The sequence below is a fragment of the Mchenga conophoros genome, linkage group LG7, assembly GCF_057382185.1.
Source record: "Mchenga conophoros isolate Kocher_MC1m ecotype Shallow Benthic linkage group LG7, M_conophoros_male_GT1.1, whole genome shotgun sequence".
Classification (NCBI taxonomy): domain Eukaryota; kingdom Metazoa; phylum Chordata; class Actinopteri; order Cichliformes; family Cichlidae; genus Mchenga; species Mchenga conophoros.
In genome coordinates, this window is record NC_140532.1 from 8,425,690 (window position 1) to 8,450,886 (window position 25,197).

At 41.2% G+C, this 25,197-nt stretch overlaps 3 protein-coding genes and 3 long non-coding RNA genes across 8 annotated transcripts; all 6 read right to left on the reverse strand.

Annotated features, from left to right (window-relative positions):
* Positions 1-2,032: 2,032 nt before the first annotated feature.
* On the reverse strand, positions 2,033-3,713 carry LOC146569505 (uncharacterized). Its single transcript, XR_014893333.1, has 3 exons — positions 3,280-3,713; positions 3,004-3,182; positions 2,033-2,653 (listed from the first exon to the last, which is right to left on the reverse strand). It is a non-coding gene; the product is annotated as an uncharacterized LOC146569505 (long non-coding RNA).
* Positions 3,714-3,746: 33 nt separating this feature from the next.
* On the reverse strand, positions 3,747-5,326 carry LOC146569506 (uncharacterized). 2 transcript variants are annotated; one of them, XR_014893332.1, is made up of 6 exons: positions 5,224-5,326; positions 4,979-5,057; positions 4,648-4,769; positions 4,482-4,550; positions 3,960-4,323; positions 3,747-3,831 (listed from the first exon to the last, which is right to left on the reverse strand). It is a non-coding gene; the product is annotated as an uncharacterized LOC146569506 (long non-coding RNA). The 2 variants fall into 2 exon arrangements; XR_014893331.1 differs by having other exon boundaries at positions 3,960-4,550.
* A 2,679-nt stretch (positions 5,327-8,005) lies between these two features.
* On the reverse strand, positions 8,006-9,043 carry LOC146569507 (granzyme B-like; the record flags this gene model as incomplete). The annotated part of the gene is made up of 2 exons (XM_085281367.1): positions 8,006-8,296; positions 8,859-9,043. Coding segments are annotated over 2 exons (354 nt in total), but the record flags the coding sequence as incomplete, so codon positions are not given.
* Positions 9,044-10,259: 1,216 nt separating this feature from the next.
* Positions 10,260-12,635, reverse strand: LOC146569508 (uncharacterized). The gene has a single exon (XM_085281852.1). The coding sequence runs from the start codon at positions 12,000-12,002 to the stop codon at positions 10,644-10,646; it is 1,359 nt and encodes a 452-aa protein (XP_085137978.1). The 5' UTR covers positions 12,003-12,635; the 3' UTR covers positions 10,260-10,643.
* Positions 12,636-17,982: 5,347 nt separating this feature from the next.
* On the reverse strand, positions 17,983-20,623 carry LOC146569509 (uncharacterized). The gene is made up of 4 exons (XM_085281855.1): positions 19,458-20,623; positions 19,182-19,360; positions 18,993-19,086; positions 17,983-18,602 (listed from the first exon to the last, which is right to left on the reverse strand). The coding sequence occupies exons 2-4, from the start codon at positions 19,283-19,285 to the stop codon at positions 17,994-17,996; spliced, it is 807 nt and encodes a 268-aa protein (XP_085137981.1). The 5' UTR covers positions 19,286-19,360; positions 19,458-20,623; the 3' UTR covers positions 17,983-17,993.
* A 1,413-nt stretch (positions 20,624-22,036) lies between these two features.
* LOC146569510 (uncharacterized) lies at positions 22,037-23,614 on the reverse strand. Of its 2 annotated transcripts, XR_014893330.1 has the most exons (6): positions 23,512-23,614; positions 23,267-23,345; positions 22,936-23,057; positions 22,770-22,838; positions 22,248-22,611; positions 22,037-22,121 (listed from the first exon to the last, which is right to left on the reverse strand). It is a non-coding gene; the product is annotated as an uncharacterized LOC146569510 (long non-coding RNA). The 2 variants fall into 2 exon arrangements; XR_014893329.1 differs by having other exon boundaries at positions 22,248-22,838.
* Between the last annotated feature and the right edge of the window lie 1,583 nt (positions 23,615-25,197).

Genomic DNA, 25,197 nt, shown 5'->3' on the forward strand with positions numbered 1-25,197 from the left:
GATCCATCCCTGGCAATCTTCTGCTGATATTTCCAGGCATCCAGCATTCATTGCATCCAGGAGGGACATTTGATCATGTGGATGATGGTGGTAAAGCTTCCACCGCCATGAGGAAAAGAATTCCTCTATGGGGTTGAGGAATGGAGAGTAAGGTGGGAGGAAAAGAGACTCCATTCTGGGATGGGCTGCAAACCACTTGGTGACTGCACGGGAGTGATGAAATGCCACGTTGTCCCATACAATTATAAATGTTGGCTGATTCCTTCTCTCTGCATCCCTTTCCTCACCTAGCACAACCCGTCCATAGAGATCATGCAGGAACGCAAGGAGCCGTTCAGTGTTGTATGGCCCAATTAGTGGTCTGTGTAACAGCAGTCCATCGGTGGATATTGCTGCGCACATTGTGATGTTGGCACCCCTCTGGCCTGGGACAGTCACTGTGGCTCTCTTCCCAATCACATTCCTCCCTCGTCGCCGTGCTTTGGCCAAGTTGAAACCTGCCTCATCCACAAAGATGAAAATGTGGTGCGTTTGCCTGCCTTCAATCTCCATGACTCTCTAACATAAATCCACAAGGCAACATAAGCTGTTACAGTAGTAAATTTGTAAAAATTGTCTTTGTGTGTGTTTGGTTTTGTTCAAAAACAGATCTGTATTTTATTGTGATCTTACCTGGACATACTGGTTCCTGAGTTGCTTGACATGTTCAGAGTTCCTCTCAAAAGGCACAGTATACAACTGTTTCATCCTGACCTGATGTTTTTTCTGGACTTTAGAAATTGTTGTTATGCTTACACTGTGAATATTTGCGAAAGTAACGTTGTCTGCCAAGACTGTCTAATTTCAGTGAGTTTTATCCCATTGTTTCTGATGACCATATCAACAATGGCAGTTTCCTGCACATCAGTGAACATCCGTCCTCTCCCTCCTATGTGAGGTAACTGTTGAGTCCTAAGCAGAAATGCAACAAAAATTACACAAAAGCTTATTTACTTCTGAAATGTGCAAATGCCCCTGCAGAATACAAGTTACCTGTTGGTTTGCCGGAAAACTCTAACAATAGATGCCACTGTAGAGCGTTGCAGATTTGGCTGCACTCTCTGACCAGCCTCTCTCATTGAGTGACCATGATTTACTACATGATCAATTACAGTAGCTCTGATCTTATCTGAGACTACAGCTCTTGATCTTCCTCTTATTCTTCTTCCACCACGCATACCTCGCCCCCTCCCAGCCACTCTTCTTCCTCTTTCAGCCACTTCTCCATTTCTGGCTGGGTCCATGTTTACATCACAAAACAAACCTATTCAGCAGTTGTCTCCTTTTGTAATGAAATTGAAGGCGTAACACCTGTGTAGATGTTCATCTACAATGAGAATCAGCTGTTGCTGGTTAAACTGCACTTTTAGATTTAAAATATGTTTCAATAAAATATTGCTGTTGAATTTTGCTGTCTTATTCAGTTTTGCATTATGTTATTGTTTTGACCATAAGTTTAAGTTTTGAAAATAGTATGTAAGTACATGCAAAATGTCCTGTACGTACAAAGATTTTTGGCAGTTGTGTCTGAGTGAGAAAATAATTCATGAAATTTGAGAGATGTAGTCATTGAATGCATTTTGTGCCAAAACAATGATAACTGATCCTCAGTTTAGCCCACATAGACTTCTGTTGTGCTCACTGTGTGAGGAGTTTTGCAAAAGTGACGTAAGTATTGAGAAATTTGTCCTAGCGGCTATAAAAAAACTGTAATTTAACACTCAACAGTGTTGTATTTAACACTCAGAGGTGTGGACCCATATATAGACACTCTATAGTGTTAATTTAACACTGGAGATTTTGCTGTGTGCTTCCACAGCTAATTTAGAAACTTATTCTCATTCTCATGTTTGTGTGACCTGCTGCTCACCAAAAGGATCATAAAAGCAGGAAGCTTACCACACAAGAAACAGATCTGTCATGGCTACTGAATGGACTCACGCGCAGACAGTTCTTTCTCAGAGAACAAAAGGAGATTTATTTACAACAGGGATCACCTCAGTGCTATATATATGTACAGTGAGTTGGGAGGGGGGTCCAGCGCTCCAAGGAGAGAAGGAGGGGGGAAATCCACACACACGCTTCCTCTTCCACACAGTCACCGCCACAGCTCCTCCGCACACTCGCTCCAAAACTCCACACACGCTGCCACACCCGGGCATGTAGTGATGGGTCGTTCTGTATCGAGGCTTCGGAGCGTGTGTCGAGTAATGGAGGGGGCGTTTCCGCGAAGCGCGTATCGAGGCTGCAGTATACCTCGCATTTCCAAGTGTGAGCCTTTGCATGCATGACGGAGAGAAAAGGACGCATTGACAAGAGGTTCCTCAGCTCAGGGCACTGCTGAGCCACCTTGGTTAAATAGGGGGAAATATTTACAGGCCACATCGGAGCAAAGGAACGTAATATGTCCTGGGAAGCTAGCTGCCAACTTCCTCTGGAGAAAAAGAGGGTAAGCAAAGATCTCCCCTCGAAACATGTTCAATGCAGCTAAGAGGACTCCGTGGTGACAAACAGCTATTTCCACGCCCTCTTCATCCAACTTCCCAGTGGACTTTTTGGACGACTCCTTTGCTGCAGTCCAAGATGAAGATCCGCACAACCCTTTCCCTGGGACCTATACACCCAAAGATTTTAACATAAAAGACTCGGCATGATTAAGCCCTATTAGGGACAAACTTTTTAAAACAAATGCATAACAATTAGCTGAATTAGCCTTAAGTTACACGAGACCTCATATCTCCCCAGGACAGCACTGACAACACAAAATAAAAATCAAAATAAATACACATGGTGACAAAATTAAGTACACATTAAGATAAAGTAAATAGTATTACGACAACACTAAGAGAAAAATAAAATAAATATCCACCCATCCATATATGTATACATATACACACACACACACACACACACACACCTTTCTACAAATCCATATTTGACTTATGTACACAATGCATAACGTACCTTGCATTAGACTGAAAGCGATAAAGCTTGCGGTTTCCATCAACTGAGACGGCAAGCATGTCTGGAGTGCAGGCAGGGCAGCTAAAGCATGGCTCCTTGCACATCCTGTCCACCTCAAACTTTACAGCACTCCACTCCAAGAAACTTTTACTGAAGGCATCAGCTGATATTCGGCCAGTCTTTTACATAGAGGACATACAACAGAATATTCAAGGACAGTCATCATAAACATTGATTTACACAATTTCCTTAAACTTGGCAAATTTAGAAACTCACCCTTCCAAAATGGCTGTTCGTTCATCCAGCACTTTGACAAATGCCTTAAGTGACATCCCTGGTGCAGCCTTCTTAATGTCATAGAAAGACTGAAAGACATCCATTGAAAACAGGGTGCAGAAATTTAAGGTGCCAGGCCAATATCCACTACCCAGGATGTCCTTAACTGAGGGGGACCACATTAGGCCACAGCTGGTGCAGCTCACCACTGGCAGTGCAAGGTTATAACGGCCTTTAGAAAGGATCAGGATAAATTCAGTCATGGCTCAAAGCATTCATTTTTTTCATGTTGTTTTCAAATCGGTCTGGTAAATCCAAATGACCTTTGACAGGTGCCCACATATACTGCGGGCCGAGGGTAATTCAAACCAAGATAGCAATGCACAATTTGCAATAAAACCTCCAAACACATCTATTGTGTATGTAGTGTGTGACAAAAGGGCAACTTACCATTTATGGTTACAAGAGCCACAATTGCGCCGCGTGAAACCTCAACGTTACCTGCTGGGCAGTCACACACATGTTCTGGCCTTTGCACAGGCAACAGCCGAACTAACATTAAAACACACAATATATATATATAAAAAGGAATTGGAAATTAACTGATACACAACAAATATACAATAACAGCACCCACTCATAGTACATAGCAAGAAATGCATAAGACTTAAAAACCGTACCTAAACTGTGATGAAGGCTGCAAAAACCCTCCTGTTACTGCCTCTCTGTTGTGCAGGACAAAGCGTGTGTGAACTGCAATATCACAGTCAGCACAAAGGAATGGGAGAGGCAGGCAGTCCAGACACCTCACAACTACTTGTTTGCCACACTGACACACACGGTGTGACTGTGGATCCAGAGTAGCTAACATATTATCTATAAGACAAGGCCTGGCCTCTTTCCACTTTTGCGAGGACACCATATTTCTGATCGCCCAGTGAGTAGCAGCTGACTCAGACGACGTCTCACAAGTCATGGCTGCGTCCTCTTCTCCATCCTCCAACAACTGAAGGAGCTCCTGACGAAGCACCTCAGTTCCATACACTAACAGAAAAAAAATAAAGGAAGAAACTCTTCCACAAAGTGAAAAACACTCTAGGCAGTATGTTTCTTAGGACTGCACAAAAGCCCTGCCTAACTCAACTATAACAACAAATATAAAAGTAAACAGAAATCACAACATATACAAGAAGGTAAAGTACCTTTTGTTGGGTTGACACTGGCAACATAACTAGGTTCTTCACGTGGACATTGATGCTGCTCTCTGGACACTGGGAGGAAAAAAAGAGATTGAAGAATATTTACTTACTGAAATTCTTTGGTGAAAACAAGTTGTGAGATAAAATCATTGGTTGTGTGAACACTGACCACGTGGCATGCAACTAGTACATCGACTGGTTGATGGTCTTTGAGGAATAAAATCTCCCTGTCTGTCTGTCACGTGTTTTCCAGCGCACTGGTCTTGGCTGAGGTTCACTCTGTGCATCATTCTACGCAATTAACAAGGAAAAAAGGGAACACCTAAAATACAGTCCATAAAGCAAAGATTATCAAACATCTTAAGTTAACCAACTTAATTTGACAAACTTATATATACACATATATAAAAAAAATTTTCAAATAATATAACGTTTACTCCGTACAAAATATTAGACAAGCGTGTTCCCTCTTTAACAACTGTTTCCACTAAAAATATTACCTGCATATCTTGAAGGAGTTCGTCAGCAGCCTGAAGCTCTTCCTCCAGCTCGGGATCCTCTGAATCGCTCATTTTCAAGCTAAAGAGGAAAGAGATTTTTGCAGAACTCTGTGACATAAACGCATAACTAACGCAACTCAAATGATTTTCAGTCTTGGCGCTCCAGTTAACGTTAGCAATTAACGTTAGCATCATCAGTTTATAAAAAGCTAGCAGAACTCTAACGCAAAAACTGCTTTACGCACCATGTGAGGGTATTTTGCAGCACACAAGTCCTTTAACGTTTGTAATAGATTTAATCCATCATCGTTGGATTAAATGGCTAATGCTGCAGTAGCCACGTGTAGTCGTTACCTAGCAAGCATGCTGACGGTAGCTGTAGTCATTTTTAAATGCATTAAACCGTTTCGAGATCAGTCACCTCTGTTTGTTTGAAGCTTTTATGAAAAACAAACTTTGAAACACACATCAAGATCCATCCATCCATCCACCCATCCATTCGCTTCCGCTTATCCTTTTCAGGGTCGCGGGGGGCGCTGGAGCCTATCCCAGCTGACATAGGGCGAAAGGCGGGATACACCCTGGACAGGTCGCCAGTCTGTCGCAGGGCTAACACATAGGGACAGACAACCATTCACACTCACATTCACACCTAGTGGCAATTTGGATTATCCAATTAACCTATCCCCACAAGCTGCATGTCTTTGGACGGTGGGAGGAAGCCGGAGTACCCAGAGGGAACCCACGCAAACACGGGGAGAACTTGCAAACTCCACACAGAAAGACCCCAGCCTGATGGTGGAATTGAACTCAGGACCTTCTTGCTGTGCGGCAACAGTGCTAACCACCGTGCTGCCCTATTACTTTAAATATGTATTTTTTACATACCTGCATTAGAATCAATCAGTTCCGCCTCATTTTCTTATTCTTATAAATGGGTCTCTCCATTCTCCCATCATCCTTTGCTTACACAGGTTGCATCTGATTGGTTGGAGCCGAGCACATCCAAAACTAACAGGAGTGGTGGATGAATCTATAAATGTGTTTTACGTGTGAAATGAAAATAATAAACCTAACAAAGGATTATGTACGTTAAATCTGAGCACTTTCAGCTCGTGAATCAGTTTGGAAAACACTGTGTGATGGCCACAACATGAAGCGATTTTATTGTTGCATTATCAGTGATACTTTCATGTGTTTTTGTTGAGAAATGTTAACGATGTCCATTAAAAGAAAGCATTAAATTAGGGAGAAAAACCCGTTCGCGGAGAGGGTCCCCGGTTCTCCAGTTAGATTGTGCTTCACAGCGTCATGTTTCGCTGTGACGGGATTATTATTGGAGTAAATGGATGGCTGGAGCCTCTGCTCGAAGCGTCTCTGATCGCGCGAGCGGGTTCATATTGGAATGAATTGACAACCCACAGCGTCACATAAAAACGTGGAAGGATACCTTTAGCGTCAGCATGAGAAGTTAAGGGACGCGACAAATCATCATTATTTTACGTGTCGGGAGTGAGAACGGGTTGCTCCAAGCCACAGAATGAGACGCTTCAGAAAACATAGCAGGACCGAGGATATCTGTGACTCGTCCTCCCCTTTCCTCTATTAATGTGTTTTCTCTTTTGTGATAAATGAGTTCAAATAAAAGCAGCTCCAGCTTTTCAGATATTTTAAGATAAAATTAAAAATTTTAACTGGATCTATGAGGGCCGGCTGGCTTTTGTATACAGCACACCAGAAGGTGACCAGAAACTTGTCGCTCCTGACATGGGCGTCACTTATGGCTGCTGTAATGGCATTTGAGCTTCTGATGAGGTCACGCATGAGGCCTTTTCATAGTGAGACACGAAACGAATGCTGAATGAAATAATTTGAAATGTTTCTGCTGAGCTATTTAACAAGTCAGCAGCGCCGCTGTGTGGCCAAATGAGCGTACTGCATCAGAAATCAAACGAGTCGCTGAAAATGAGAGATGTGGATAGTTTTCCATTGTTTCTAATGCAGGACGCTTCGCAGAGCATCACGCACACAGACAGACAAACGTCTTTTTAAATAAATGATATTAAAAGGCTGACTGATGTTAATCAATGATGTAACAAAGTAAAAATACTCCATTACTGTACTCACAGAGTTACAGTATTCGAGGAGTCTCCTGAGAGCTTTGTTTTTACACCAAACATCTGAAGTCAAACGTCTCCACTTTCTCCCCCCTCACATTTCCAAAATGAGCTTCTTACTTTAGGTTTAACACATTTGATATGAATCATTTATTTTGTGGCCACACACCGTCCTGATTTCAAAATGATTTCAGCGTAAAACGATCCTGCTGGTGAATCATCAACAGTGCTTATCACGCATGACTGATGTAGTAGAATAGAATTAGTAGAATTCATGCATCATTTAATGTATCAAATGAAGGATATGTTTGAAGAAAGAGTTTCTAACAGTGTCTTTTTGTTCCTTACAGTAGTTAACCGTGTAACTTTAATGTCTCAAACTTTAAACTTCCAAACCACCAGATTCTTTTAACATTAAACAAAATACTGTTTGTAAATATTAGCTTTTATTTCTCCATATAAAATGAAACAGAAGCTTTTCAGGTATCTTGGAGGCATTTGTGATGAGATGAAAAGATGTGGAAATCTGTTCAGCATGGCTTATTTCTGTGTATCCTCAAGTGGCAGACCCAAAACACGACCCACATTTTAGGATTAGGATTTCAGTTTATTGTCAACACACACGGGGTGGCTGTAGCTCAGGTGGTAGAGCAGATCATCTCCGACATTCACACAGAGTGTGTGTGAATGTTACTTAGAAAGCACCTAGAAAAATGTGCTTGTGCAAATGGGTGAATGCACAAGTTGTGTAAAGAACAGTAGAAAGAGTAGCTCTATAAGAACCAGTACATTTGCCGTTTACCATTTACATGTATAAATACAGATAAGGCCAGTATAAATGGTGGAATAATTGGGCTGTTTATATCACCCGCTGCAGTGCCTTGCGGTCAGCAGCCGATCAATTCCCATGAAAAAGTGGTCAGGATTCTACAGAGCATCCTGGTATTACCTCACCCTGTGAGGATTTTAATATGTCAGATTATATTCTTTTTTTTTATACATTTGTCAACAGAACACAAGTTTCCACTGAAATCACAGAAAACATACCTGACAGAATCCTTTGGTTGTTCCATATCCACCTGCACAGGAAACACTGGCAGGAAGATCAGGCCAGTGTTTCTTACAGACCTTTGGTTCGATGACAGACACGTCCACCACCGTCGGCTCATCAACAGGTTCGCCACCAGAAACACTTGATTTTCTTTTAGGTTTATTTCAGCACGTGGAGGCTGAATTGTTTGTACTCTGTGAACTAATCGAACGTTCACACACAACTGGAGACACAACATGAAGTAAAAAATAGAAACACATTTTCATGTAAAAACTCTTTTAAAAATATAATTATTCTACAAATACATCACATGAAACTGATGCTGCTTTCAATGATGTCATTAGCATGTTCAGTGTTTTGGTATCCTTCATGGATTTCATTTTCTCTCAATCTTTATTTTGGGATGATCAGTGTGTGCGGTCACTGTGTGAGTAATCATTGAGAGGGAATTAAAAATGTCAACAATTTTAAACTGATATCTTTATTTCTCATTAGGCAATCGTCACAAGCAGGTTAATGTCAGCATTGCTGTAACCAACGGCTGTCAGAAGTCAAAGGTCATTTTTATTTGATGCTATTGCACTTAATTGTGTTTTATTTTCCCTCGAAATAACATCTGCCTTATCAATAACTTCGAGTGATCTGATCAATAAACACAAGTTTGAAAAAGTTTGTTTTTGGATGAACTTCATGAACAGGAAATCTAACTCACAACCGGTCACAGTGTGCAGCAGTGAGCACAAAGTCTTCAGTGATGAGGAATTCTCCACAGACATGTTGACCCTTGTTATTCTGAACTGATCCCATGTAGGGTATCGAGTTGTCCGGAGCTTTTGTTCCATGAATAATTCCTGTTGAAAACTCTGGTAAATTAAAAAAAAAAAGAAGATGATAAAGTTAGTGTGCCGTTTACAGCCGTAAGATAAATCAGATATATTTGATGTTCACACTGATGCCTTGTAGACATGGTAGAAAACAAAGAAGAAACTTGTGAAGACAGTGCATGGTGCCAGCAGGAAACTCAAACTGTCCTTTACTCAGTAGAAAGACTTTTATACATCACGCGTCTTAGTTTGAAGGCTGGTCTATCGTTATCATCTCGACTTCCTGTCATGCCAACCTCTCTGCAGTGCAGGTTTGATGTACCATTATCTAATGTCAAAAGGGGGATGGTGCGTTACAAAGCAGCGAGAGAGACAGAAAGGCAGCAGAGTTCAGGTAAGAGTTGGATTTTAAATACAGGGCTCTGTGTGCGGGCAGGCGGAGATGAGGATCCAAATGCAGGACTCAAACACAGAATTGTAACTCAAAAGCTCAGCTTTATTGCTGGAGAAATTAAAACATGAACTGAACAAGGGTAGTGAACACGAAAATACTGAACACAGTATAAAACACAAAGGCATAATCCGACGGTACGATGCAGCACTGAGCAAGGGCAAACACAGGGCTAATATACACAAGGAAGTAATCAGGGAATTGAAAACAGGAGGGAGACACAGCTGGGAGAGATTGGGGCTAACGAGTCAGGGGATCGAAGCTGGACACACTGACATAAGACACAATCCTTCAAAATAAAACAGGAAACAATACACACTAAACTAAGACACGGACAGAGAGAGACAGACTAGACACTGAACTAAACCAGCAAAAAACATGAGAACACAAAACCTAAGAACTAATCCCTAAACAAGAAGAACTAAAACATAGATTAATAATCATCATCATCATAACCAACAAAAGCACCACAAGAGAATAAGAAAACTATCCATAATGCAAAAACACACCAAAACATAACAACTCAAAATACTGGGTCAAACTGACCCAGAATCGTGACAGGTAAGGAGATGTCATTTCAGGACTTAAACCAGACTCTAAGAAATTGCTGTGTCTAATTTTGCGATGCTGTGAGTAACAAACTGGGTTCAGTTTGGAGGTTGAAGAAGAACTTTCCCTCGCCAGGCCTCGACAGCCGTCTGTGTTTATCTCATCTCAGTTTATCTCATGCAGCGCAGGGCTAAATTTAAAATTATTAAATACTTAAGACAATGTATATTCTTCTATGAAAAAAAATACAAGTATTCATTTAAGCAAATAAACAGAGCCGTAAGAGATGTTTTTCAGAAACTGTTGTCTTTATTTTGATTTGCAACTAACAAATTTTTTAAAAATTTGTAGTTTTTGTTGTGCTCTCTATTATGTGAACCCCTCACCTAATTTGTTATGTTTTTTAACAAATTAAACCCCAACAATCAAATGATCCCCTGTGAGCAAGCACTAGGCACAGTGGAAAGGAAAAACTCCCTTTAAACAGGAAGAAACCTTTGACAGAACCAGGCTCAGGAAGGGGCAGCCATCTGTCGCGACTGGTTGGGGGGTGAGAGGCAAAAGAAAAGAAAAATGAGAGCACAAGTTAGCTAAATGTTGCTTATGTTGTCTGATATGAACAACGTATGGTTTTCTGGACTGTGGATGAAAAGCAGTCCATCATTACTAGTCTTTAAAAAGGGACTAATCGATCACCAAGGTGGCAATATGGCTCAACGAGGCCATAGACAGAGTTAAATAGGCAATCACTGTTAAGCACTGAAAAGCCCCAGTAACCTGCAGCTATAATAAGGCCTACTGCGGCAACACCTAAACCTATTTTAAGTAGGCGTTTGGCACCATGACGCCATGAACCACTAGTCGGAACCACGTCAGGAGATGGTTCTGAGACAGGAGAATCAAGCTCCTCAGGTTGAAGACCAAGATTCTCCTGTGTTGGAACCACGTCAGGAGGTGGTTCCAAAGCAGGAAAAAAAAGCTCCTCGGGTTCAGGAGCAAAATTCTCCTGTGTCAGGACCACAGGTGGTTCCAAGGCAGGAAAAAAAAGCTCCTCGGGTTCAGGAGCAAAATTCTCCTGTGTCAGGACCACAGGTGGTTCCAAGGCAGGAAAAAAAAGCTCCTCAGGTTCAGGAGCAAAATTCTCCAGCTGCAGAGCCTCCAGAGATTCCACCTGTGACTGTTGTTCTTGGTACTCAAGAGGCTCTAAAGTTTTCTTGAGTTCGTCTCTCTCCCTTTCAATAAGTGACAACTGAGCAGCAATGCTGCTGTTCTGTCTAAGGAGATATTCTTCCTTTTCCAGAAAGTCACGGTGCATCATTTGAACGGTGTTAACCTGTTCCTGCAATTTAGCCTCCAGAGAATCCACCCTTGACTGTTTTTCATCCAGAGCCTGTCTCATCCGACGCTGAAGAACACATATTTCTTTTTTCAGCTCAATTATTTGTTCAGTCTTGTGATCTATTTCTCTATTCTGTTTTTCTATTATCTCTTCTTTTTTTGTTATTTTGTGGTGAGCTTCTCCCACTTGGTGCTCAAGTCTCACTAACGCTTCCTTGAGATGTGCGTTCTCTTTCTTCTGTTCATTTCTCTCCCTTTCAATCTGAGACAACTCAGCAACAATGTTGCTGTTCTGCTCAAGCAGAGATGCTTCCTTTTCCTGAAATTCATGGAGCATCATCCGAAAGGTTCTAACCTCTGCTTGCAAATTTTTATTCTCTGCAACAATTAGAGCTTGGATGTTATCTGACTGTTGAGTCACTTCTTCAAGCTCAACCATGCTTTCCCTAAAGTGGACATTCCTGTCATGCACATCTCTACTCATTTGTTCACGCTCATTTTTAAAGCGATAGTAATTCTTTTTGTAATATTTCTTTTTGCGCTTTAGGGTGCTTAACTCCAACTGGAGTTCTTGTATTTTCATTTGAAGGTCCCTAGGCTCCGATATTTCTCTCTCCACTAACCCACATAGTTCGATTGATTCCGCTGGAATCGCTCTGTCAGACTGTGAATTATTGACTATTTCTCGTGACATTTCTTTAAAAGCTTAATGCAACGTGTCGAAAGAAAAATACGTGTGCTTAATTATTTAACTTTAAAATAGTCCCTTTCTGAAAGGTTTCTGGTTTGCTAAACACAACTCGCTGTTTCTGAAAATGTTCCAAGTAAAACTGTGTTTGCAAAGGTGAAGAGGGGCTATTTATAGACTTTCGTGGCAGCGAATTTGACGTCAGCGCTCTTTGAGCCTTTGATCCTTTGTTCGATCACAGGATCACATGACAGCTGTGCGTAATTCTGCGCATACTCAGAGAATACCCATTGTGACGCACGGTTTTGTTTTGTTTTGAATTTTTTTAAATACCCTGAAAACAGTCCAAACAGTGTTGCCAACTTAGCGATTTTGTCGCTATATTTAGGGAGTTTTCAAACCCCCCCTTAGCGTCGTTTTTTTTTTTTTTCTAAAAAGCGACTAGCGACAAATCTGGCGGCTTTTTCTGGTGTTATTGGAGGCTTATTTATGACGACTTTTGACGTGAAAGCGTTGTTACTCTCAACAAGCAGCGGGTGCTGCCGTGGGCACATCGCTCGTGCCAAAGCGCTCACAGGCGGAGGATAGTCCTCCTCCAGCCGCTATCAGGGCAGGAGATGTTCACGTGCGTCCAAACTGCAAATGAATCGCGCACGAGCAAAGCCGCCGCTCCCGCATTGACTGTAACGCAGTCATTTCTTCTTTTACTGTTATGCTGTTTTGTGGATCACAAGGTTTAAAACTACTTGTAAACACACACACAGTAACTCCACCCTAACCTGCAGCTGCAGCGCAAATAACAACGAAAATTGTTTGTAAACGTGTCCTGGAGTTTACAGGTGCAGACAGTGCAACAGCTTCAAGGTCATTTATTCTGCCAATATGGCAAGAAGGTCATAACTGCTTCAAGCACTGTCTATATCAGGGGTAGGCAACGCCAGGCCTCGAGGGCCGGTGTCCTGCAGGTTTTAGATCTCACCCTGGGTCAACACACCTGAATCAAATGATTAGTTCATTACCAGCCCCCTGGAGAACTTCAAGACATGTTGAGGAGGTAATTTAGCCATTTGAATCAGCTGTGTTGGTTCAAGGACACATCTAAAACCTGCAGGACACCAGCACTCGAGGCCTGGAGTTGCCTACCCCTGGTCGTACACAATGTCCATGATATTGTTTAATTATGATTTCAAATTAACAGTTTAAATCATGTGAATTGTTTTATAGACATTAAAGCTTTAATATGAAAGGAACAACTCTTTTTATCTAGCTGTAGTGTCACTTTTCAAGAAAATCTCACATGGTCAGGTGGGAGACATTTGATGAGCTGACACTGAATGACCTTTGTACCCTTCCTCAGTTCTGCACTCAGTTCTCCAACTTTTGTTATGGTTCAGTCTGGTTTGCACTTTTCTGTGAAAGGAGTAGTAAACTCTACTCTTCTAATATAGCAAATATTTTAGTCTTATACTTTAGAGTATATTAATTGGTTTTCTTTTAAGAATACACAAGAAGTAGACTGTATTGTTATATTTACATTTACCTTTGGGGCAGAAGCTTAAGCTTTTAGTCTTATATTAGTGGATCCATCTAATTTCTGACTCATTGTCCAGTTTGGGGTTGTGTTGGAGCTCTGCTCAGATTCCTAGATCAGCAGAGAAAACCATTCACACCTTTGACCAGTTTATTATCACTCTGTATATTTTATTTTATTATTTTAAATATTCTACTTATTGTTTACTCTATTTAATTTGTAAATATGTGTACACACACACACACACGTAGAAAAATATTTAGTATACACATCCAGAAATGCATATACTATTATATATTGTACATATATTTATTAGTTTCAGATGTAGCCATTAAGTTTTTGGACTGTGGGAGGAAGTCTGAGTATGCAGAGAGACCACACAGTTTTAGGGTGAACATGCAAAAGAACAAGAACATGACACTAATCACGCTTGTGTTTGCTCTGCTCTTTGTGTCCAGCTCCACTCATGAAAAGAAAAGCAGAACTAATATTACTGTTATACAGGGCCAAGTCTACCTGAGGCACAACACGCTGTCAGAGGATGCCCCCATCACCATCATATTGAAGGTAGGGATGATTTTTTTTATTTTTTTTACAGAGGACTGATCCTCACTGCAGGCATCACTGTCTGGTATGGGAACATCACACAGGCAGAGAGGAAGGCTCTGAAAAGAGTCATAAAGACTGCAGAGAGATCACAGGGACAAAACTTCCTTCCATGTAATCTGTATGTACAATGCTGCCGAAAAAGAGCAGAGGGAATTATCTGGGACTCACCATCCAGCTCACTCTCTGCTGAGACACAAAAACTGTACAAAGTGAGACACAACAGAGCGGACCGGATCATTACACACAGAACAAGGTTTTTCAACAGCTTCTTCCCCGCCACAGTCAGACTGATGGCAAAACAAAACACTGGACGCGTGAAATAATACAACACTACCTCACCTCACTTCGAATGTACAATGTGATAAATCACTGTCTGTTTAATGTACAATATGCTTACTGAAACTGATTTGAGAAACAGGTGCAATATTAGGTAAAATATTCTAAATATCAAAAGGTGCAATACTATGTGTGAAATACCCAGAATGCTATTTGGATTCTCGCCAGCAAATACGTGCATTACCACCCTCTCTGTACAGAGTTGTCATGTAGGAAATACTATTAGTAGATTGCTCTATTTTTCGCTTTATGTCTACTTTTTACTTGCTTTATTTCCACCTCTCAAAAATGTAACTTGTAACTTACCCACAGAACTTGTGAACTGTTCAGAAAATATAACCCACAGGATTTGAGAGAAAAGGGACCAGTAAGTGCAAAATGCAAACTTATTTCAGGCATTTCAGGTTTGTTCCTGCAGCACTTTCTAGAAGCACATATGTAGCCTAGGGTTGCTTACTGTGCCCATTCTTAGATGGGTCTTTAAACCACCGTAAAACTACACTCATACATGAAGAATACAAAACTCAAACGTCATTAAAAACCTAGAAAGGATATGATGCAAGGGACAAAAAGTTAAAAGGAGGGACATAAAGCAATAAACAGCAATAAACTCAAAGAAATCTTTTTGACTTTTGATCTTCACCTTCTTGCTGAGTGTTATAAGAGCACTGCTGCCTCTCATGTTTGTGCAGGACATCTGAAGCTACAGCCAGTGTTTGGCTGGCTTATCGTAGCACAGAGGAGGCCTCTACGTGCTAGTAGTGCTGATTTTCTAACACTGGAAAATAACTCAAAATGTTAGAAATATTCCAGTGTTAGAAAATCAGCACTGCTCAGTGTTAGCCATTGTTAATCTTCAAAACTGACTAGGTTACTTTTAAACATATAACACTGTCAAAAGTGTTACAGGTTTTTTTTTTTGTTTTTTGTTTTTTTACAGCCACTAGGACACATTTCTCAATACTTAGGTCACTTTTGCAAAACTCTTCACACAACTCCTCTAACTGACCTTCAGCTTGGCAAAGCAGTTCATTTCACATTCAAAATGCACTACAACTACCAAAACACTTTATTCAGGTCTCAAATAAACTCATTCTTCCAGAACACTAGCAAAGGTTGACAGCCGACAAACACACTTTGTCACCCACAAAACAATGACCTAAAAAACACTAACAACATGTAGCATTACACAGTGTTTTCTTGTGTAAAACAAGGACACATCTCTGTTTATAATTTCAATATATGTTACTGGAATGAATCAGACATCATGTATTTATGTTTATGTTTATGTATTTTTATTTTTTTGCACTAAGTAATCCCAAAATACAAGAATTTGTATACACACCATCCACTGATACACATACAATAGTAATGCTAATCTACTCGGTCTTCTCCATTTGGCCACAGGTTCTCATCCACATCACATCTTATGTCATCTAGGGCGATACACCTAGGAAAGAATCTCCTGGCATGCCTGATCCATCCCTGGCAATCTTCTGCTGATATTTCCAGGCATCCAGCATTCATTGCATCCAGGAGGGACATTTGATCATGTGGATGATGGTGGTAAAGCTTCCACCGCCATGAGGAAAAGAATTCCTCTATGGGGTTGAGGAATGGAGAGTAAGGTGGGAGGAAAAGAGACTCCATTCTGGGATGGGCTGCAAACCACTTGGTGACTGCACGGGAGTGATGAAATGCCACGTTGTCCCATACAATTATAAATGTTGGCTGATTCCTTCTCTCTGCATCCCTTTCCTCACCTAGCACAACCCGTCCATAGAGATCATGCAGGAACGCAAGGAGCCGTTCAGTGTTGTATGGCCCAATTAGTGGTCTGTGTAACAGCAGTCCATCGGTGGATATTGCTGCGCACATTGTGATGTTGGCACCCCTCTGGCCTGGGACAGTCACTGTGGCTCTCTTCCCAATCACATTCCTCCCTCGTCGCCGTGCTTTGGCCAAGTTGAAACCTGCCTCATCCACAAAGATGAAAATGTGGTGCGTTTGCCTGCCTTCAATCTCCATGACTCTCTAACATAAATCCACAAGGCAACATAAGCTGTTACAGTAGTAAATTTGTAAAAATTGTCTTTGTGTGTGTTTGGTTTTGTTCAAAAACAGATCTGTATTTTATTGTGATCTTACCTGGACATACTGGTTCCTGAGTTGCTTGACATGTTCAGAGTTCCTCTCAAAAGGCACAGTGTACAACTGTTTCATCCTGACCTGATGTTTTTTCTGGACTTTAGAAATTGTTGTTATGCTTACACTGTGAATATTTGCGAAAGTAACGTTGTCTGCCAAGACTCTGTCTAATTTCAGTGAGTTTTATCCCATTGTTTCTGATGACCATATCAACAATGGCAGTTTCCTGCACATCAGTGAACATCCGTCCTCTCCCTCCTATGTGAGGTAACTGTTGAGTCCTAAGCAGAAATGCAACAAAAATTACACAAAAGCTTATTTACTTCTGAAATGTGCAAATGCCCCTGCAGAATACAAGTTACCTGTTGGTTTGCCGGAAAACTCTAACAATAGATGCCACTGTAGAGCGTTGCAGATTTGGCTGCACTCTCTGACCAGCCTCTCTCATTGAGTGACCATGATTTACTACATGATCAATTACAGTAGCTCTGATCTCATCTGAGACTACAGCTCTTGATCTTCCTCTTATTCTTCTTCCACCACGCATACCTCGCCCCCTCCCAGCCACTCTTCTTCCTCTTTCAGCCACTTCTCCATTTCTGGCTGGGTCCATGTTTACATCACAAAACAAACCTATTCAGCAGTTGTCTCCTTTTGTAATGAAATTGAAGGCGTAACACCTGTGTAGATGTTCATCTACAATGAGAATCAGCTGTTGCTGGTTAAACTGCACTTTTAGATTTAAAATATGTTTCAATAAAATATTGCTGTTGAATTTTGCTGTCTCATTCAGTTTTGCATTATGTTATTGTTTTGACCATAAGTTTAAGTTTTGAAAATAGTATGTAAGTACATGCAAAATGTCCTGTACGTACAAAGATTTTTGGCAGTTGTGTCTGAGTGAGAAAATAATTCATGAAATTTGAGAGATGTAGTCATTGAATGCATTTTGTGCCAAAACAATGATAACTGATCCTCAGTTTAGCCCACATAGACTTCTGTTGTGCTCACTGTGTGAGGAGTTTTGCAAAAGTGACGTAAGTATTGAGAAATTTGTCCTAGCGGCTATAAAAAAACTGTAATTTAACACTCAACAGTGTTGTATTTAACACTCAGAGGTGTGGACCCATATATAGACACTCTATAGTGTTAATTTAACACTGGAGATTTTGCTGTGTGCTTCCACAGCCAATTTAGAAACTTATTCTCATTCTCATGTTTGTGTGACCTGCTGCTCACCAAAAGGATCATAAAAGCAGGAAGCTTACCACACAAGAAACAGATCTGTCATGGCTACTGAATGGACTCACGCGCAGACAGTTCTTTCTCAGAGAACAAAAGGAGATTTATTTACAACAGGGATCACCTCAGTGCTATATATATGTACAGTGAGTTGGGAGGGGGGTCCAGCGCTCCAAGGAGAGAAGGAGGGGGGAAATCCACACACACGCTTCCTCTTCCACACAGTCACCGCCACAGCTCCTCCGCACACTCGCTCCAAAACTCCACACACGCTGCCACACCCGGGCAGGTAGTGATGGGTCGTTCTGTATCGAGGCTTCGGAGCGTGTGTCGAGTAATGGAGGGGGCGTTTCCGCGAAGCGCGTATCGAGGCTGCAGTATACCTCGCATTTCCAAGTGTGAGCCTTTGCATACATGACGGAGAGAAAAGGACGCATTGACAAGAGGTTCCTCAGCTCAGGGCACTGCTGAGCCACCTTGGTTAAATAGGGGAAATATTTACAGGCCACATCAGAGCAAAGGAACGTAATATGTCCTGGGAAGCTAGCTGCCAACTTCCTCTGGAGAAAAAGAGGGTAAGCAAAGATCTCCCCTCGAAACATGTTCAATGCAGCTAAGAGGACTCCGTGGTGACAAACAGCTATTTCCACGCCCTCTTCATCCAACTTCCCAGTGGACTTTTTGGACGACTCCTTTGCTGCAGTCCAAGATGAAGATCCGCACAACCCTTTCCCTGGGACCTATACACCCAAAGATTTTAACATAAAAGACTCGGCATGATTAAGCCCTATCAGGGACAAACTTTTTAAAACAAATGCATAACAATTAGCTGAATTAGCCTTAAGTTACACGAGACCTCATATCTCCCCAGGACAGCACTGACAACACAAAATAAAAATCATGTTGTTGTTTTTTTTTTTAAATACACATGGTGACAAAATTAAGTACACATTAAGATAAAGTAAAGTAAACAGTATTACGACAACACTAAGAGAAAAATAAAATAAATATCCACCCATCCATATATGTACACACACACACACACACACACGTATGTGTATATGGTTATGGCATTAACGTCATTTTAACAAGATTAACGCTAACAGCACTAATATACATGTGTATCTTACATGATTTGTGTGTCTCTGGATGTATTTCACAAACTCAGAATCTTCCTCATCTTTTTCAATGAAGACACCTTCAAAGTTCCCCTGCTCTGAAGTGCTGAACGAACACAGTGACAGTTGTTTGAAAAGAAACATTAAAATACATTTTTCTACAAATCCATATTTGACTTATGTACACAATGCATAACGTACCTTGCATTAGACTGAAAGCGATAAAGCTTGCGGTTTCCATCAACTGAGACGGCAAGCATGTCTGGAGTGCAGGCAGGGCAGCTAAAGCATGGCTCCTTGCACATCCTGTCCACCTCAAACTTTACAGCACTCCACTCCAAGAAACTTTTACTGAAGGCATCAGCTGATATTCGGCCAGTCTTTTACATAGAGGACATACAACAGAATATTCAAGGACAGTCATCATAAACATTGATTTACACAATTTCCTTAAACTTGGCAAATTTAGAAACTCACCCTTCCAAAATGGCTGTTCGTTCATCCAGCACTTTGACAAATGCCTTAAGTGACATCCCTGGTGCAGCCTTCTTAATGTCATAGAAAGACTGAAAGACATCCATTGAAAACAGGGTGCAGAAATTTAAGGTGCCAGGCCAATATCCACTACCCAGGATGTCCTTAACTGAGGGGGACCACATTAGGCCACAGCTGGTGCAGCTCACCACTGGCAGTGCAAGGTTATAACGGCCTTTAGAAAGGATCAGGATAAATTCAGTCATGGCTCAAAGCATTCATTTTTTTCATGTTGTTTTCAAATCGGTCTGGTAAATCCAAATGACCTTTGACAGGTGCCCACATATACTGCGGGCCGAGGGTAATTCAAACCAAGATAGCAATGCACAATTTGCAATAAAACCTCCAAACTAGGGCTGCCACAAACGATTATTTTGATAGTCGACTAGTCACCGATTATTTTTGCGATTAGTCGACTAATCAGATCATCATCCATTGGACGTAAAGCGTACAGCTTATTGCACCAGCAGCGTCTGCTCTTATATAACTATCATTAGCTTACAGCTTTAAGTGTTTAAGGTACGTGCTAACTAAAAATAAAGACAAGATGATAGTTTATTAAATTTTAATGAAATTAGCAGATTGTCTCGGTGGAGTTTAATAAACTCCTTGCTATCTAAAATATAACAGGACACCGGAGTAAATTCTCGAGCATCTCACATAGGGCTAGGTATCGTCACTGATTTCTAGAATCGATTCAATTCCGATTCACAAGGTCCCGAATCGATTCGATCCACGATTCGATTTAATTCGATTTAATTCGATTCTATTTAAATCTGGGAAATTTTGACAGTCAGAAATATTATAATTCAGATCAATACATTTACATATTTTTGTATCAATAAAAAGGAAGCTGACACACGCAAGACTTTATCACAGGTGTGAGCGTCACAGCAGAGGCCTTTGTGTCAAAGTAGCTGAAGATAAAACACAGAAAAACATGAAGGTGATTTTCCTGGCCTGGGATTTTATAAAAATATTCTGCAGTACATCAAAAACGAAAGAAAACCATTAATCAATATATGAACATTACCTCTGAAGTTACAGCGGTTTTATTAGAGACACGGTTAAGCGTTTTGCATTTTGAATAATTTTAAAAAGTTTAAATTTGTTCAGTATTGAACGGCAGAAATTAGGTTTTCTTTTCGGAAAATGTAAAAGGGAAAAAAAACAGCGGCTGACAGCGCTGTAAACAACAGTAGACTGGTGTGTAACAAGCAAGCCAATAATGAAGAAAGGGAAACTGTTCTTGAAGTACAGAGAGAGAGAGAGAGGGAGAGAGAGCTGCGCATCGCGGTGGAAGCAAAACAGTGAAAGTCAGAGTGAATTCATGACGATGTTTATGTAAAGCGTTTGGATCTTCTTTTGCTGCTGGTTCGGTCAATATTGTTTGGAGAGAGATCAAACTAACAGCTTTAGAATCGGCTCATTAAGGGCGTGAACACAAAGCGCGATTCAAAGAATCAGCGCGCTGTCGGCTTTCACCCCCACCGTGAGAAAGGCAACATCTAACTGATTCTGATCCGCGGGTCGCGCTGTGTGTTTAAGTCTATGTGCAGAATCCGTGTACCTGCTCTCATTTACTGTCTTAGCTCTTTGGTGGTTCTTGAAATTTTGTGAGATGTCACCAGAGATTCTGGCATTTCGGGCAAAATAAATTTATATTAAAAAAATCGATTCAGGATTTTAATGAATCGATTTTACGTTATCCAAGCCAGAATCGATTTTAATCGATGAATCGATTATAAAAACCCACCCCTAATCTCACACTTCTGATAATCAGCTGTCTGCTTGATGTTTATTCAGCTGTGTAAAAACTATAACTTTAATCTCAGCCAAACCGATTTACTCAGGAACAAATAAAATACTGAAAAAAGCCAAATAACATTTGGAAGTTATCCACCAAGTGACTTCTATATCATGTTTAACCTGAGTAGCGAAATTTGCCGGGAGTCCGGTGTTCTCACGGCTCTTGAGCCTAGCCCCCGGTTAGCTATCGAGCTAGTGGGTAACAGACGGCTCCGAAAACGTAGGAGCGCTTTTGAAAATATGTGGTGTCTTGATAAACTGAGCAGATATTTGAGGTTTACACAGCTACATTCTCGCCTGAAAATATGTTAAACGTTTATTTTGTGACCCAGAAAGAATAATAAGAGTAATATTAAAACTAACTAGCTGCCGCCATTGTTGGAAACTGAGCTGGGCCGCGCTATGAATTCTGGGACACAGCTTCTTCTTCTTCTTCTTCGGGGTTTAACGGCAGCTGGCATCCTTGTACATGCAGTGCTGCCATCTTCTGTTTCAGTCCGTTATTACACTCTTAAATCCTACTACTTATACCTGCGTCTTTTGGGATCTTACAAAGCTTCAAACGACGCGTCGACTATTAAATCAGTCGTCGACGATTTTGATAGTCGACGTAATCGTGACTAGTTGACTAATCGTGGCAGCCATACTCCAAACACATCTATTGTGTATGTAGTGTGTGACAAAAGGGCAACTTACCATTTATGGTTACAAGAGCCACAATTGCGCCGCGTGAAACCTCAACGTTACCTGCTGGGCAGTCACACACATGTTCTGGCCTTTGCACAGGCAACAGCCGAACTAACATTAAAACACACAATATATATATAAAAAGGAATTGGAAATTAACTGATACACAACAAATATACAATAACAGCACCCACTCATAGTACATAGCAAGAAATGCATAAGACTTAAAAACCGTACCTAAACTGTGATGAAGGCTGCAAAAACCCTCCTGTTACTGCCTCTCTGTTGTGCAGGACAAAGCGTGTGTGAACTGCAATATCACAGTCAGCACAAAGGAATGGGAGAGGCAGGCAGTCCAGACACCTCACAACTACTTGTTTGCCACACTGACACACACGGTGTGACTGTGGATCCAGAGTAGCTAACATATTATCTATAAGACAAGGCCTGGCCTCTTTCCACTTTTGCGAGGACACCATATTTCTGATCGCCCAGTGAGTAGCAGCTGACTCAGACGACGTCTCACAAGTCATGGCTGCGTCCTCTTCTCCATCCTCCAACAACTGAAGGAGCTCCTGACGAAGCACCTCAGTTCCATACACTAACAGAAAAAAAATAAAGGAAGAAACTCTTCCACAAAGTGAAAAACACTCTAGGCAGTATGTTTCTTAGGACTGCACAAAAGCCCTGCCTAACTCAACTATAACAACAAATATAAAAGTAAACAGAAATCACAACATATACAAGAAGGTAAAGTACCTTTTGTTGGGTTGACACTGGCAACATAACTAGGTTCTTCACGTGGACATTGATGCTGCTCTCTGGACACTGGGAGGAAAAAAAGAGATTGAAGAATATTTACTTACTGAAATTCTTTGGTGAAAACAAGTTGTGAGATAAAATCATTGGTTGTGTGAACACTGACCACGTGGCATGCAACTAGTACATCGACTGGTTGATGGTCTTTGAGGAATAAAATCTCCCTGTCTGTCTGTCACGTGTTTTCCAGCGCACTGGTCTTGGCTGAGGTTCACTCTGTGCATCATTCTACGCAATTAACAAGGAAAAAAGGGAACACCTAAAATACAGTCCATAAAGCAAAGATTATCAAACATCTTAAGTTAACCAACTTAATTTGACAAACTTATATATACACATATATAAAAAAAAATTTCAAATAATATAACGTTTACTCCGTACAAAATATTAGACAAGCGTGTTCCCTCTTTAACAACTGTTTCCACTAAAAATATTACCTGCATATCTTGAAGGAGTTCGTCAGCAGCCTGAAGCTCTTCCTCCAGCTCGGGATCCTCTGAATCGCTCATTTTCAAGCTAAAGAGGAAAGAGATTTTTGCAGAACTCTGTGACATAAACGCATAACTAACGCAACTCAAATGATTTTCAGTCTTGGCGCTCCAGTTAACGTTAGCAATTAACGTTGGCATCATCAGTTTATAAAAAGCTAGCAGAACTCTAACGCAAAAACTGCTTTACGCACCATGTGAGGGTATTTTGCAGCACACAAGTCCTTTAACGTTTGTAATAGATTTAATCCATCATCGTTGGATTAAATGGCTAATGCTGCAGTAGCCACGTGTAGTCGTTACCTAGCAAGCATGCTGACGGTAGCTGTAGTCATTTTTAAATGCATTAAACCGTTTCGAGATCAGTCACCTCTGTTTGTTTGAAGCTTTTATGAAAAACAAACTTTGAAACACACATCAAGATCCATCCACCCATCCATTCGCTTCCGCTTATCCTTTTCAGGGTCGCGGGGGGCGCTGGAGCCTATCCCAGCTGACATAGGGCGAAAGGCGGGATACACCCTGGACAGGTCGCCAGTCTGTCGCAGGGCTAACACATAGGGACAGACAACCATTCACACTCACATTCACACCTAGTGGCAATTTGGATTATCCAATTAACCTATCCCCACAAGCTGCATGTCTTTGGACGGTGGGAGGAAGCCGGAGTACCCAGAGGGAACCCACGCAAACACGGGGAGAACTTGCAAACTCCACACAGAAAGACCCCAGCCTGATGGTGGAATTGAACTCAGGACCTTCTTGCTGTGCGGCAACAGTGCTAACCACCGTGCTGCCCTATTACTTTAAATATGTATTTTTACATACCTGCATTAGAATCAATCAGTTCCGCCTCATTTTCTTATTCTTATAAATGGGTCTCTCCATTCTCCCATCATCCTTTGCTTACACAGGTTGCATCTGATTGGTTGGAGCCGAGCACATCCAAAACTAACAGGAGTGGTGGATGAATCTATAAATGTGTTTTACGTGTGAAATGAAAATAATAAACCTAACAAAGGATTATGTACGTTAAATCTGAGCACTTTCAGCTCGTGAATCAGTTTGGAAAACACTGTGTGATGGCCACAACATGAAGCGATTTTATTGTTGCATTATCAGTGATACTTTCATGTGTTTTTGTTGAGAAATGTTAACGATGTCCATTAAAAGAAAGCATTAAATTAGGGAGAAAAACCCGTTCGCGGAGAGGGTCCCCGGTTCTCCAGTTAGATTGTGCTTCACAGCGTCATGTTTCGCTGTGACGGGATTATTATTGGAGTAAATGGATGGCTGGAGCCTCTGCTCGAAGCGTCTCTGATCGCGCGAGCGGGTTCATATTGGAATGAATTGACAACCCACAGCGTCACATAAAAACGTGGAAGGATACCTTTAGCGTCAGCATGAGAAGTTAAGGGACGCGACAAATCATCATTATTTTACGTGTCGGGAGTGAGAACGGGTTGCTCCAAGCCACAGAATGAGACGCTTCAGAAAACATAGCAGGACCGAGGATATCTGTGACTCGTCCTCCCCTTTCCTCTATTAATGTGTTTTCTCTTTTGTGATAAATGAGTTCAAATAAAAGCAGCTCCAGCTTTTCAGATATTTTAAGATAAAATTAAAAATTTTAACTGGATCTATGAGGGCCGGCTGGCTTTTGTATACAGCACACCAGAAGGTGACCAGAAACTTGTCGCTCCTGACATGGGCGTCACTTATGGCTGCTGTAATGGCATTTGAGCTTCTGATGAGGTCACGCATGAGGCCTTTTCATAGTGAGACACGAAACGAATGCTGAATGAAATAATTTGAAATGTTTCTGCTGAGCTATTTAACAAGTCAGCAGCGCCGCTGTGTGGCCAAATGAGCGTACTGCA

What these genes read in the sequence shown, in the direction of transcription:
- LOC146569509 (XM_085281855.1), bottom strand. Translation starts at nt 19,285, where the DNA reads ATGTGCAAGGAGCCATGCTTTAGCTGCCCTGCCTGCACTCCAGACATG. An exon ending in CGCTTTCAGTCTAATGCAAG is followed by an intron (nt 19,087 to 19,181) that starts GTACGTTATGCA and finishes GTGTTCGTTCAG; the next exon opens with CACTTCAGAGCAGGGGAACT. An exon ending in TCCAGAGACACACAAATCAT is followed by an intron (nt 18,603 to 18,992) that starts GTAAGATACACA and finishes TTGGGTGTATAG; the next exon opens with GTCCCAGGGAAAGGGTTGTG.
- LOC146569508 (XM_085281852.1), bottom strand. Translation starts at nt 12,002, where the DNA reads ATGTCACGAGAAATAGTCAATAATTCACAGTCTGACAGAGCGATTCCA.